The sequence below is a fragment of the Agrilus planipennis genome, unplaced genomic scaffold (assembly GCF_000699045.2).
Source record: "Agrilus planipennis isolate EAB-ADULT unplaced genomic scaffold, Apla_2.0 scaffold315, whole genome shotgun sequence".
In the NCBI taxonomy this organism is placed as follows: Eukaryota; Metazoa; Arthropoda; class Insecta; order Coleoptera; family Buprestidae; genus Agrilus; species Agrilus planipennis.
The window spans coordinates 219,097-234,801 of record NW_020440074.1 but is presented as its reverse complement, the minus strand read 5'-3'; the positions used below and the strand labels follow the sequence as shown (position 1 = coordinate 234,801).

The 15,705-nt window shown below is 35.1% G+C and overlaps 1 protein-coding gene across 3 annotated transcripts; it reads right to left on the bottom strand.

The window, feature by feature from the left end:
* Positions 1–1,270: 1,270 nt before the first annotated feature.
* On the bottom strand, positions 1,271–11,518 carry LOC108741952. 3 transcript variants are annotated; one of them, XM_018476929.1, is made up of 10 exons: positions 11,427–11,518; positions 8,232–8,261; positions 8,148–8,171; positions 6,765–6,788; positions 6,394–6,426; positions 5,668–5,691; positions 3,113–3,145; positions 2,998–3,018; positions 2,792–2,827; positions 1,271–1,365 (listed from the first exon to the last, which is right to left on the bottom strand). In XM_018476929.1, the coding sequence occupies exons 1-10, from the start codon at positions 11,497–11,499 to the stop codon at positions 1,361–1,363; spliced, it is 303 nt and encodes a 100-aa protein (XP_018332431.1). In that variant the 5' UTR covers positions 11,500–11,518; the 3' UTR covers positions 1,271–1,360. The 3 variants fall into 3 exon arrangements, with proteins under 3 accessions (XP_018332431.1, XP_018332432.1, XP_018332433.1); XM_018476930.1 differs by lacking the exons at positions 2,998–3,018; positions 3,113–3,145; XM_018476931.1 differs by lacking the exons at positions 1,271–1,365; positions 2,792–2,827; positions 3,113–3,145 and having other exon boundaries at positions 2,951–3,018.
* Between the last annotated feature and the right edge of the window lie 4,187 nt (positions 11,519–15,705).

Below are 15,705 nucleotides of genomic sequence, written 5' to 3'. Positions count from 1 at the left end.
TGTAACGTATGCGCCATCTAGAGAGCAGTAGTTGTTCGATTATAGATGTCATATAGGTAGGTACTTTTACTGCAAACTGTAGTTGGTGTTTGTAAATGTTCGACAAATTTTTCAAAGAGGGAAGTAACTACACTGTTTTGAAAATAACGTATATCTATTCGAAAATTCTCGAATGATACCAAATATACTAGGGAGTATGCATCGCACCATACCTACCTGTCAAATAAAATTTTTGTAAATACATCATTTTTGTATTGGCGGTTCCATGTCTTTGCTTTCGGATAACTTCAATGTCACCATTGATACTGCTTCTAAATGATATACATATATATTGCTAACTTCAAGTACCTATACTACATTTCGTATTTTAACTATTTGTCACAAATTAATCATACTGATAACAGAAATTCAAAATGCACTTAAATAACTCAATTTACGTACGATTCTTCATTTAGGCGAACCTACTCAATGTCAAAAAAAGTAAAACATTCAGACTCAAAATTTAATAATCTAACAAAAAAAACGCACGGGATTTAAGATATTGAAAATACCAGACACCTATGACATTTTAGTTGTTCAAAAGAATTGATTTTTGGTGTTATTAACATTATGATTTGCATCACTGATTGTGATTTGATAAATTTATTTAAGAGTACGGGTAGCTTTTTGGTTTTGTCGTAGGTACCTCATGGAGAATGTCTAAATATAAAATTTTATTCAAATCGCATTCAAGTTATTTAACAAGAATTACACTTTTAAGGAATTGTTTTCGGAATTTATCGATAGAAGAATGTGTTTTTCTCGGAAATTGCAGCAGATATGATAAGAAAAAATTATTGACGTATTTGTCCAACTCTCCAATAACATTTCAAAATAACAATAGTATAACTGTAAAGGGCCCTGCACATAAAGTAATTAATTATAGGAAATATTGAAAAGTTATTTCTTTTGAATATTAATTACATCTGATGCAGCGAATTGTAGTTATATTGTAACGTCTTCATTTAAGTATGTTTGCTATTCCACGATTGAAGAATCACTGCCTAATTATAAATCTTTCCTAACTTTTAATTCATGATTGTGCACATCATATCAGACTGCTAATTGAAATTTCTTTTTTAAAGAGCAGTCTTCTGCAAATGGGCAGATTAATATCCAACATGTTCATTAAAGAAGCATTTAACAAAACAAGGTGGTGAATTGGTAAATTGTAAAAGTAAACCAATGCAAGCAACATATATTTAAGTTATCAAATGCATGCCCACAGGAATGAATATACTATGACTACATGAGCTCATAATATCGATGGCAATCCGTTTCTGACACTTGCTCCACAAAATATTTGATTTTGGGTCCTTTACTAAACTGAAATAAAAATGTAGAATCAAAAAACATTTTCAATAAGATAAATTAAATCAAGGATTCGGACCCCCTCGTTTGGGTACTATAAATAATAATATTATAATACTCGCTTCGTCATCATCATAAGGTCGTCACTCCTAACACCGGTTGGACACGTATCTCCACTCTTTCCTATCCTGAGCTAATCTTCGCATTTCCCTAAAACTATCTAGAACAACCCACATCCTTAACTATTTGCCAACAGTAATCTAATCTGGGTCTACCTCACCCCTCCTAACTCCTGTTTCTGCTTCTAATATGTCTCTGACGAGACCTTCATGTCTGAGAGGGTGTCCTACCATCTATCTCGCCTAATTTTTATTGATTTCCATAGAGTCCTCTGTTCTCCTATTCTTTCTAATACCTCTTCATTTAATATAAAAAAACGTTTGCATGTTTCATATCCACCAGCTAATAATGCCATTGAAGTGCAATCTTTCCAACCTACACTCTAATGTAAAGTTGGAGGGTAGGGCGCAAGGTTCTCTTGATCCTCCCGACCAAGAATTGTAGGAGTTGGTGGGTGGTAGTTTGATGGAGACAGATTCCTTATTCTCATTTCATTTCTAGATCGTTCACCATGGAACGAAACGAAGGGAAATAATCCATGATGACAAAGGAGTGGCTCAAGAAATAAATGGGGGACCACAAAGTAAAAGTGAAACGCATCGAACACCGAACCATAGACATGGACCCTCGAAGAGTGACAGATTTTGATTTATCTATAGATCAGTTACGTTGGCAGACTTGCAATGGGGTAGCTGATTATGTCAGGAATTTACAACAGAGTTTGGACCTTTATCAGAAAACTCAACCTCTAATTGATTACATTCTCTGCACTATTCATGCATACAAATTAGCAGCACAGACCGTAGCTACAAGCAGTCCTCAGTCCTTTAGTTTCATCCGTTTTCACCTTTGTCAACAAACATGGAAGTGTAGTATCTCAAAGTAGCAAATTTAAAGCTGTTTTAAAAGACGTAGACATGGCTTTCCCTTCTGAAAACTCAAGTTTCCAAATTATGCGTCCATTATAACCCACACGGCGGTTATGCAGAAAAGGACTTGTTCCCAGACAGGCTGGGATCTCCTGTTGATACGCTCATCGTCGATCTAGCTCATCTGTTGGTCATACTGCTGGGTATTTGACTTGTTCGTTGTTTAATAGGAATATAATTCGTTCCTAATCATGTGATTTTTATGGGATGATCATGGTGACGTTCCATTAGTCATACAGTATCAAGTACAAAGGTCATGATTTCGTTTTTATGAGAGCCTAACGGTTGGCAATACAAAGAAAACATTGAATTCTATACTTATATACATTACTGCAATAAAAACCATTTCAGAAGTTTTGGTATTATCTCAGAATATTGTGAATTGAACTTACCTGAACATGGACAACAATCAATTCCTTGAAGGACATCTAAAATTTAAAATATAATTTATTCAAACATGTAAATATGTAATGTATACCCACTAATAATAACATACCCCCCCTTGCACAAAACAAAACTCTTAATGAATTCAAACATACTTGTACCTACTTTACAATTCTAGTGCTAGTTCTACGTTCCTTTGCTTAGTTATAATTACCTTCATTTTCGTCATATAGTTCTGAAAAGTAAAATGACGACATGTAAGACAATTAAGTTCGAATGTTTTTGTAGAAGTACGTTTTTTCATTAATAATATATATCATTATAATCACCTTTCTGTTCGGGGGTCAGTTTTGCTTTCAATTCTGAAAAGAAAATTTTACCATATTGAATAGATTGCTCTGCATAACACGAAAAGGAGAAAGCTTTACTTGTTTACATACACTAGCTTGAAGTTTTATTCCTCTGGCGTACTAATAATTATGTATTAATTTGTATAAAAAATGTTTTCAATCACAAATTTAAATTGTTAATCTGTGCACTCAAAATAGAATGAGGAAACTGTGGTAAATATTAATTAAAAATTAAAAGGAATACTCACCCCTAATTACCACAAATAACTTTATTTGAGCGGACACGTGTTTCGCCCACTTCATACGTGGGCATTATCAACGCGAGACTGCTTCTAAAATTTACAATTCTAACTATTTATAGTGGCAAGGGTTGAAGACCGAAAGAAGAAATAATGGAAAACAAATTACATAGGTTTGGGAAGAAAACTTGAATTCGTTCAATGCCATTTGTAAAATGTTTTAGAAGCCAATCTTTTGGCCCCAAAAAACAGCTCTGCAAATGTACGCTTCGATAAACAAGTGAGGAATTAGATTTAGAGGGAATGTGTGTGTCAATAACCGTTAGTACAATTCGTAAGGCCTTTATGTCCCAATTTTATGTACAAAACGTATGCTTCATCACAACCTACCTAATCTGGGAAAAGGGGGGAACGTGTTCAATACCCGCAGTTCAAAGGCCTTTTGGGCCTGTTTTTTACTGCGTATGCTTCAACAAACGAAAACTGTAAGGGAGAAGGAAACTAGCTTATCTTATTGTAATCAATTAAACCTATTGCAATAGTTGAAACAGAACTGAATGAGGAATTGGGCCATCATCTGAGTTCATAAGAATATTTTTATTCTTTTGAATGTATAAATCTTCCCAAGCGTCAAGTTCTGATTTGCAAGAACTTCTTTGATTAACTTTAAACATTGAAAATATGTTGGGCAACACTAGATTTATCTATCCTATTTAATCTAAAGTGAGCGATATGTTCTTTGTATCTTGTAGAAATTGCACGTTTAGTTTGTCCAACATATTTAAGTTTACAACCTTCGCAACTGATTTCGTAAATTCCGGACTTGTTATTATTTTCTAATTTGTCTTTTGTGTTTCCTAAAAGATTTCTAAGAATATTTTTTGGTTTGAAGATCCTAGTGAAGTTGAATTCTTGAAAGCTAATTCCTCACTTGTTTATCGAAGCATACATTTGTAGAGCTGTTTTTCGTGGCCAAAAGATTGGCTTCGAAAACATTTTACAAATGGCATTGAACGTATTCAAGTTTTCCTCTCAAACCTATGTAATTTGTTTTCCATTATTTCTTCTTTCGGTCTTCAACCCTCGCCACTATAAATAGTTAGAATTGTAAATAAAATTATTTGTGGTAATTAGGGGTGAGTATTCCTTTTAATTTTCAATCTGTGCACTGTTGCTCCTAATGACCTGGGACTTGCCCCAATCAGTGAACAGGGACGACAGCCGAAGTTAGTTTTATACCAGTTCCGATCCGATGTTGTAACACGTGGCTAGCCACGTACTACAGCTCATTCATCGTCACGCTGCTAACTTCATACTGTCAAGTGCGCGCGCAATTTTCATCTTAAGATTTTGCATCAATATCCAAAAAAAGGTACCTATACCTTCACAAACTTCAGTGAAACTTTTATTACATCGCCTCAAACTTTTTCGTTCATCTATCGGATGTTGCATTACAACAGGCCGCGGAGTAGTAGTAAGAGTGAAACGCGGTTCTACAGAGCAGTGAAGGTTAATATGGCGGCGCCCATAGCTCGCATGAACTAACCATAGACATATATTAATGGACGTGCCTTAACCGTATGTCGTTGTAATAATTTCTTGGTTCGAAAAGTCAGGGAGATGGCGTATGGTTTCGGACTAGTGCTATCTCTTTGATGACACGCTTACGCACTATCGTGAGAGAGATGGATATTGTCCGAAACTTCGTTTCATCTCTTTCTTTTGTTGTACCACAATTCTGACCGCTAAGGCATATCCATTAGTAAACGTCGATGGAACTAACCGTGTAGCATTTATATTCTCACTCATTCGTGCAAGTGCCACGCTGTATTTGTGTGTTTTAATCGTGAGTTGGATATCTTGTCTACTATTGATTTCCCATTATAATTCTCATTTTCCAATCACTAAGATACGGTTAGGAACTCGATTTTAATTTTAATACCCTTAATTGAATAATTTTCCGAAAATTTACAGTTAAATGCCTACAATTCGAAAAGTTTCACTTGCATCGTGGTTTCATAAAACGACAAAATATTTTTTTACTTTCATGTAAATAGATTTCTCAAAGTTCCTATTAAATAAAGAGATTTTCTTAACTGACCCCAATCAATCAGAATACATGTAAATGATTAATGAACAACATTGATGATTGTATAATATAAACTGTTTACTAAAGGACCAGCACAGCACATTTGTTTTTTACTCATCTACGTCAGAGCCGCAATAGGAACATCCTTTTTTAATCCTACGTCTCATACATAGTCCATAGTCATAGGTTTCTAGCATTATAATTACCTGCCATTTTCTGTTTTCGTTTCTCTGAAAAATACGATACGTTAGGGAATAAAATTGAAAGTATAATTTTAAAGTTATTATTTTTGTGATTAAGAATTACAACAATGTATTAACCATGTATAATTATTGCAAATCAATATTTTGTATATGTTACCGGAAATGTATGAAATCTAGGAATTGTATACAATTCCAAGGAAATGTATACAATTCCGAGGCAATTTAGTAAATCTATAAACTATTGTTAAAAAAAATTTTAAATGTATAAATTTCCTAGGAATTGTATGAAATTCCGATATTGCACTAGTAAATTAACAAAACTAATGCTTTTTGTGAATGAAATGAATTAAAAACATTCGTAAACTGAGAATCACAGTTATCTCTGGATATAATAAATAAAACATCGGATTACGCAATACCCTCCCCCCTTGCTCCTCTATCCTCGCGTACCCATTGACATCTATATGTAATACATTTCCGATTGCTATTTAGGAAATGTATAGATTTCCTAGGAAATGTGTCTAATATAATTTATTTCACACATTTCCGGGCGATTTTAGGAATTGTATACATTTCCTAGGAATTGTATAAATGACGAATTACACATATTTCCGTTAACATATACATATTCTAAACCCATGGGCTTGCACGTCTACTAATTGTAACGTTTAATTGCCTAATCACAAAAGTGCTTCGAAATGAAAATAATAATTAATAATAGGCAATTACCTTTCATTTTGTCGTTAGCACACTCGAACATTTCTGAAAATATAAATTTAGTTATTTAGTAACGAAATGCACATTCAAATTAAAAAATTAAGGATACATAGGCATGTACATACTATCTACCAAATTTCTACTTCTTACACCAAATCAGATAAATGAGATCAAGGTTCTGAAGGAAAAGAACAGGAATTAGCAAATGTGTGACAAAAAAACAATAAGTAAAGATCGTTTTTTGTTTATAGCAGTAGTTTGTCACATCCTGACGTCAGCGGTTAGCGAGAGAGCGAGAGTGAAAGAGAGAGAGAGAGAGAGAGATAAAGTGAGATGCAAATGGATTACTAAAGCAGTTACTTGTGAGAATTAGCATTACCTACCTTCCAACGTACTGAGTATAACATCTGAAAAACATAAACAGAAAATATTGTAATATTAGGTAAAAACGTAAACATCAAATTCATAAGACAAACTCTCTTTTTGACAGATACAGGGTGTAACAGAAATAAGTGTCGATCCTTGGAACGTGTAAACTAAATGCAATAAACAATCGTACGGTGAGTTCAGTAGCGCGGTTAAAGGTATTTTTTCTTTTAAGAACATCACAATAATTTACAACCCGAAGCCGGTCCTGTGCGTGAATTGGCAACATTAGTTTCTAATAGGAACCGAATAGCGTAGTTTGTAATACGATAAAAACTTTGCAGCTACATGAATGGAGAATGTAAACATTGCCGATTACTGAATCTCTTACATAAACATAGTGCTACACATAATGTTGAAACTAAATAAATTAAATAAATACATTACAGGAAGCATTATGTAAATGTAAGAACACAAAAAAAAAGAGAAAGATGTTAAACATTAAACGGTAAATGAGCATCATTTGGATAATTGTAATTTTATTAACGCAAATGTCCACACAATTGAGGTATTGCCAATGTGCGTTACCTTTTTCGCGGGTGATTGTAAAAAAAAAAGTCAAATAAGTCCAAAAATTTAGCGTCACACATTAATCGCGAGGGATGTACGAATTTGCGTCGCACCTAGATAGTAATATTATTGAAAATTTCGTTCCACGTGAAGCACAGTATGTAGACAACATCCTGTGGAAAAAATTAGGCTATACAGTACTTTTCTATTTCAGTTTGAAGAAAGACTTGTACTCGCTGCAAATTATAAGGATGCAGCAACTGTTCCTTTAAAAATTGCCACACTGAGAGAAGTCAACGTTCTCTGTTATTTCACATGTACTATTTTGATGGACTGTCTTCTTTGAAATCGATCATTTCGTCCCTATAGCAGCGATATGGTTCAAATACGTATCATGTCACATTATTCTAACAATTGTTCTACAGTGTCTGACCTACACTAATAATTGATGCATTGCTTAATTAATTTATTGAACTGCACAAAGTTTAAAAGTTAAAAGAATAAATGGCTATTAGAGGTTGACTGAATCGCACTTAATCTAATCTAACATAAAAACAATACATGAGTAAAAAAAATGCAAAATAAATACCAGCTGATTGAGCAGCGTTGCGGCCCGTATTTATGAACCAGGACCGGAATTGAATTTATCTGTACCTTCAACTACTTTTTTCTTGACAACGGTGAACATTTGGATATACAAACATTTACTTAATTTTCATGTTTCATAGTGTTCTATCACCTCCTAAAACCTCGGCACTTATTTCCGCTACACCCTGTATATACCGTATGCACAGTAAAATGACCCGGAAAATCGTGGAGTAGACATCTACCTTTATCGCCATCGAAAAATTCATCTGAAATGTAAAATGATGACGTGTTAGACTTTGAAAATAAAGGTTACAGTAATAAATTACCATTTAGGTTGAAGTCACAAGACGAAGTACCTAAAAAGAAAAAATTTTTACATCAAACATCAAGAACTCAAAACCTATATGTACCCCATGTTAGCAAAAACCACCCAATTAATTAATATTAATGTGGTATCACTCTGCACATAAATTCTGTTTTGTTTTTTGAGTTAGAAATACTTTAAATTGAAATAGTTATTGAAGTTGCTTTTTTATTAAATTTCCGTATTAATATTGAACTTCTTCATTATGCTACCATCAGCCAAGAAGTACTATTATGTGCCTTGCTGGTAATATCAGGAAAAGCAGACTGCATATCTACAGTATAAAGATTCCGTACAGTAGAGTTACATGCAGCGACCTTTGCCCCTACCTTTAAATTATACCACCGGCCATGACACATCCAATTAGTATATAAGCTCATAATTTTCTCATTCATTCAACAGTCTACTTTATAGGTCAAACCTATGTAACTTGTTCATTAGCCATCAATAGTGTGTAATTATTAAAATATAAAGTGTAATCGAGGTTCCTGAAAACCGAACCAAATAAATGTGTTAAAACAAAGTGTTTTTTAAAACTCCATTCGAACATCGTACGTTTTAACTGTAGGTTCACTTGTTTGATTTGCCTCAAATAGCGACATTTTTGGCAGATCATCATGAGTTGACTTTACGTGCGCTGAACTGTCATACATAAGGACGGTTCAATAGTTTTACCAAAGTGTTTAAATACAAAATGTACTCCGGCTTCACAATGACACTTTGTGTAAGTCAGTCCCTACTTAGCGGTGAACTCATAAATTAAATTGTGTAAAAAAAGTGTCGACTGGAGAGGGATGTATAGGCGTGGCTGGGAAATGAACCCTTTATACTGTGATACATACAGGGTGTCCCAGTTATAATAATTAAAAAAAAAACATGGCTTCCTGACACAAAATACAACAAAAAAGTGTTATACAATTTTTCAATCCAGTGACAATTGAGCTCGCAAATCGTCTTTGTAAATTTGAACGTACAATTTGTTTCATTACGGGCCTGGATCTAGGCGACCAACGTCGCTCAGCTGATCTAGTGTGGATGTAACAAGTACCTACCGGGAAGAAGCCGAATGCACTTCCACCTTGTAAAAAAAAGGTAAAAGTGAAAAAGAAATGCGTACCTTTTTTAAAAAATGTTTAAATTGTCCGCCATTCGCTTCAATGCAACACTGACAGCGACGTACCCAGTTGCTGCGAATTTTGGCCCAGATACCGGGAATATTTCGAATTATCCGATAGGCATTGGTAATGTAACTCACCACCAACTGACGGTTGAATAAGAACCGTACTAGAATGCACTATCACACTACTAATTGTCCTTATTGTAATAGTCTTTTATGAAATGACCACTAAATAAATAAACTAACACTAACAAACAAGTAAATTCCACAACAATCCAAAGCGAACTGAACAACCTGTTAGAATCTACAACATTATGTGCCTTGTTTTCGAGTCACTTCCAGCAGTGTAATTATACGAGGTTATATCAATACTTAGCTTTTTACATTTAATGAAAACAAAATAACCAAAATTGGTCCTTCTGGACACACCCTTGTATTACCCCACGTGGGGTTAATGAGCCCTGCCAGGCAAAAGTAACGTTTAACACATGTGAATGGTCAAAGTAGGTCTGCATCTTGTCTCAACTTTTACAACCATAACACATACATTTGTTTTCGTACACTAGTACGTTATGTTACAAACCTTTACCAAACGCTGGGTGGTGAGGGTTGTTTGTGCACCGCTTCTAACTATTCCGTTGTTGTTAAAATTTCTTTTGTATTTAAAATAACATAATACTCGTCGTCATGGACTACATTAGGTCCACTTCAGTTTACGATCACGGGATTTTCGATTGTGATAGGTACATAGTTTTTCTAACGTGTTTCAGTCATCTAATGGACCTTAACGCGAGTGCATTTTCTTCGGCTGATCCGTAACTTAATACCAAACATAAACAATAACATCACCCCAAAAACCAGCTGATTCCGACCTACTGAAGGTGAATTTTTCTACGATCAGCTGGCAATCGTAATTAATTTGCGATTGTGCAGGGCCGGCATCGAAACTGTTATAATTTTATAATTTTTTATTTTGTTTCAAAAGTCAAAAGTGTTATAACATTTTATGTTCCAAATGTCCGTAGGAATCTGTGGTATAAATATTAATTATTATAACTGGGACACCCTATATGTGTTGGTTGAGATGAGAGGTGGACGCGGCGGAAAAGCTTAGAAGCGTGTTGCAGGCGAATAATGAAGACCCCGTGGACAGAGAAGCTTAGAAATGAAGAGGTATTGGAAAGAATGGAGAAGAGAGGACTCTATGGAAATCAATAAAAAAATGATGGGTTAGTAGGACACCTTCTCAGGCATGAAGGTGTATCCAAAGACATATTAAAGGTAAAAACAGGAAAAAAGAAACACAAATTTTTCTATTTAATGACACAATAATTATCATAACTGCTGAAATTTTTTGTCATACATTCAAGTTTGTCATAACTTTTAAATAACGTCGATAGTTGTGAGAGTTATGAAAACTCGAGAACTCGTTCTTCCTGCAATGCATAAATTGACCTTTTAGCGAACAAAATAGTAGAAGGTACTTGAAAAAAATAAAAAATATCCAAAAAAAACTAGTTTGCCTCTATACTTCAACCATGTATTATACGAACAACCTACTCTGAGGACAGTCTTGTATAAATCCTTTTTTTTTCAAACAGCGGAGAAGTTTCTTTTTCTTATATTTCAATACTATTTCTTCAAATACTAAAAATGTTTTGTTCCAAAGAAAGAATAAATTGAAATTGCTTTAAATAGTTTAACTCATAAATCTAGCGGAAGTATACAGTAATTCTTCGTTTAGTCTTGCGTATTTGGTCTTGGTTTTGCATATTCTGTCTTAGTTTTAGTCTTGGTCTTGTTCGTTCAGTCTTGGTTTTGGTCCTACGACTAAATCTTGGTCTTGGTCTTCCTAGTATAAAGTCTTGGTTTTGTATTTTCGCTTTGATGATCACTAAATTGGACAACTTACGTTCACCTCACCTTGGAAATTATACGACTAAATTCCAGATGATAAGGAGCAGTATATTATTATTGTCCTATAGTATTACTTTCTTAATATTCCTGTTTAATTTACATACATCTACGAAACAAACTTACCCTCGGAAGTAACTAACTGAATAAAACATATACATGTATATAACAAAAACCAAAAGATTATAATGGGTTTCATTTTTATACACAATAGATACACACTTTTCTATAGTTTTTTTGTAACTGATTGAAAACTAGTGGTTTCATCTTTTCCTTACATTAGGTATAGATGATTACAGATAATAGTTACAAACACGTTCCAACGTTTTTAAAAAATCGAATCGTGCCTAATGCAATATTCTGATCATGGAAGTACAATAGAACAGCATACTGTGGGAGCCTTAACTTCATTCTTAGATATGATACTTAGGGAATTATTTCAATACTTTTTGTAAGCAGCAAAACCAATTGTAAAGGCCAAACATTCCCCAGATACAATTAAAATGTCGCTGTGTTATAAGTCCATCTAATTGTTGCGCTTGCGCTTATACTCACAGCAACATTCTAATTGTGTCTGGGGGATGTTCGACCCCTACAACTGGTATGGCTGCTTATAATAAGTATGTAAATAGTTCCTAAGTAACGTATGAATTCATAGGCCAGAGCCTGGTAAAGTCGGCTCTTTTGACTCCTCAGGTATAGCCAAGGAGCTTCTTATTGCTCCTGCGAGTGCGAGTGAGATAATTCTTTCCTTTTCTTATCCCTTCCATTTCGTAGGTGAGTCCCCTCTTCCAAAGCCGAACCCAATAGTATTGCGACTGTAGTCCGGCATGCTACCTCTGAGCTGCGGGAGGATCATTAGAAAATATTCGTAGGTATTATTTAAGTTGGGAGAAAGACTTCGCTAGCATACAGGGCGGAGGGGCTTGATATGGGAGTGGAAGGGAGAAGAAAAAGAGAAAGCAATATGGATCATTACTCTTACTCAAAATAACAATAAAATACGATGTAGTAATTACGGAAATATGGTAGGTATGATATAGCATATACTAAAACCAATTGTAACTTTATTTACTGGCAGCTTTTTTTCTGTTCCTGATTTAAAAAAACCAATTAAGAAAATGTGATAAGGCATTTACAAAAAATATTAATTATTTGCTTTAATTACAGTTTTTCTCTTGCTACCGGCTTAAAACACGACTTGGTCCCTATCAATGTTAATTTTTTCTAGTGAAATAAATTACTGTAAAATAAACTTACCCCGTTAATGATTTATCATTTTGGAAATCTAGCGTTCTCCATGTACTTGATTAATAACACAATAATAACTAAGATTAAGACCATGGACGTACAATGTTTAAAGTTTGGGAAAACGAAAATGTCAAAAGAAAAATCTAATCGAACGTAAATTTATAATATATACAAAGAATAACAAGGTCTTTCTTGTAAACGTTGATCAGGAAACTGGCGAATATTTAACGTGCAGCACCTGCCTTGGTATGACTTATTCACCCCCGGAGATTTCCTCCGTCAGATGGATTGATCACAAGAAGGCACCGAAGTTATCGGAACAGCACTGAGTTTACCCCCTTTTCGATGAGTTGGCTATGTCGGTTGGGATGGGTTATTTCCCCACGTCAGTCTGCCAACTGTTGACTATCTTCACTCGAGATTTCACGTAGCTTCCAACGGCACACCAATGGGGTACACCCAGACCAACACTGCTTTCCACCTCCTTGCACTCTGCCTCCAAACACCCCGAGGCTATTTCAGCTTCGTTACAACTTCGTTTAGGTACTAAGGCGCCCCCCCCCCCCGCTACAAGATAAGAACCGCGGCAGGGGAGAAGATTCGATCAAGAGAATTGACAAGTGGCAATAAACAAAAGTAGAAGAAACTGAGTTTTTAGGTTTTGACACCGTTTTTATTTGCTTAACTGTAAAAGATAGCGTCAGTTAGAGATAACGAAGCGCCTACATTGCAGCTAATACCTGTCGTGAAGGCATTCATCATCATCATAAGGTCATCAGTGCTATGACTGGTTACACACGCACCTCCACTCTTTCCTATCCCGAGCTAATCTTCGCATTTTCCTAAAACCAAAACATCCCACATCCTTGACTATTTGTGAACAGTAATCTAGGTCTACCTCTACTCCTCCTAACTCATGTTTCTGCCTCTAATTTGTCTCTGATTAGACCTTCATGCCTGAGAAGCTGTCCTACCAACCTATCTCGCCTATTTCTTATTGACTTCTTAGAGACTTTTATAGTACGACGGATCGTTAACCTTGTAGGTCGGTTGGTCGTAGTTGCTGTTGTCACCTTTCGTAGTTTAGTGGTCAGAACATTGGTGCGTAAAGCCAAAGGTCCCGGGTTCGATTTCCGGCGGGGGTGTGACAACAGCAACAATTTTTCCCTCATTAATTTGAGGTAGCGTGTAGTGGGTAAAAAATTCAGAAATGAATTTTCAGAATAATATTTCATATTAAACTAACTCACTTCTAAAAGATATCTAAATTATATGTATGTTTAATCATAGTATATTCAGTATATAGTTACATTAGTTCGACGGATCGTTAACCTTGTAGGTCGGTTGGTCGTGGTTGTTGTTGTCACCTCTCGTAGTTTAGTGGTCAGAACATTGGTGCGTAAAGCCAAAGGTCCCGGGTTCGATTCCCGGCGGGGGTGTGACAACAGCAACAATTTTTCCCTCATTAATTTGAGGTAGCGTGTAGTGGGTAAAAAATTCAGAAATGAATTTTCAGAATAATATTTCATATTAAACTAACTCACTTCTAAAAGATATCTAAATTATATGTATGTTTAATCATAGTATATTCAGTATATAGTTACATTAGTTCGACGGATCGTTAACCTTGTAGGTCGGTTGGTCGTGGTTGTTGTTGTCACCTCTCGTAGTTTAGTGGTCAGAACATTGGTGCGTAAAGCCAAAGGTCCCGGGTTCGATTCCCGGCGGGGGTGTGACAACAGCAACAATTTTTCCCTCATTAATTTGAGGTAGCGTGTAGTGGGTAAAAAATTCAGAAATGAATTTTCAGAATAATATTTCATATTAAACTAACTCACTTCTAAAAGATNAATGAGAATAAAACGGATGGTCTAAAACGTCTTTAAAGCATGCGATACGACGATTTATGACCTTTTCAGAAGCCTATACCTAACCGTTTCTGAGATGGCGTCCACCAAAAAACTCGGTGTTACTAGTATTTTATGGGTTTGTTGATCGTTGTCGTTAGGATTTTACTCCTGACGTTTCGTCCGTCGCTTCAGACTAGGTAAATAAGTAACCACCGCAGAGTCACTAGGAACGGATCGAGCTAGACCAGCAACGAACTACCATTGAAGTTGCCCCCCGCAGCTGCAAGATGAGCGTCAGGAGTAAAATCCTAGTGACGATAAAGGCGAGCCTATGGGGCAAATCCAACTTTCCTTCTTAATCTTTTTTAGTCCGACACTGGAATAATTTTTTAAACACATTTCGACTTATCATGAACGTTGAATCGTGTTTATTGCCACTGTTCGTTATCTCATAAATCCAAATAAAGGGAACGACGCGGATGATTGATATTCAAAATTCACGAAAAAATCAGAAAGTGTTTGTTTGTTTGTTGCAGAAAAGATGAAGTGTGTTGTAATTCTTTCCATTTTACTATACATCTGCTTGAGTCAGTTAGATTCTGCTAATGGTAAGTTTAATACAGATAAAGCACTAAATAAATTAAATGAGAATGACTTACGATATCTCCTGAGAAACTGATAAGCATATAAGGTATATAGTGTTCGTTTCAAGAAGTTGGAGATATGCCCCTTCCCTTAATTAGGATGCGCCGTAGCATAATTCCAAATTCAATCATATTTGTCTGCGTAGCTCATTTCTTCACCGAACATCGAGCGAGAGCTAGACAAAAGTGTACAGTACCATTTGCAAAATTATTTAAACTGCCTCGTTAAAATTTAAAAATATGCTTTATTTAAAAGCATATTTAGCCAAAAATAATAACAAGTGAAAATATGCTTTATTTAAAAGCAAATTAAAAGCATATTTAACCAAAAATAATAACAAGTGAATTAACTTAACGTTCTACACACCTATAAAACTTTTGCTTTGTTTTCTATTGTTAATTTATATACATTTTTATTTTAAGAAATTGCTAAACATTTTCGTCTGGTACTGTACATTTCTAGCCGATCTCCTAAGACCGGCCATCGAGAGCTCTCCTCGTTCGAGCTTGTTCCAACTATTTTTGTCTTGCTCACGCCTAGTGTGTATTCTTTCTATCTTCGTGCACATTTCTTCAAGGTCACCATTCAAACAAATTGAAATGGGCTATAGATGTATAGAAAACACTTGTTAGTTTGGCGTTCTGGGTTCAGTTGTGCGA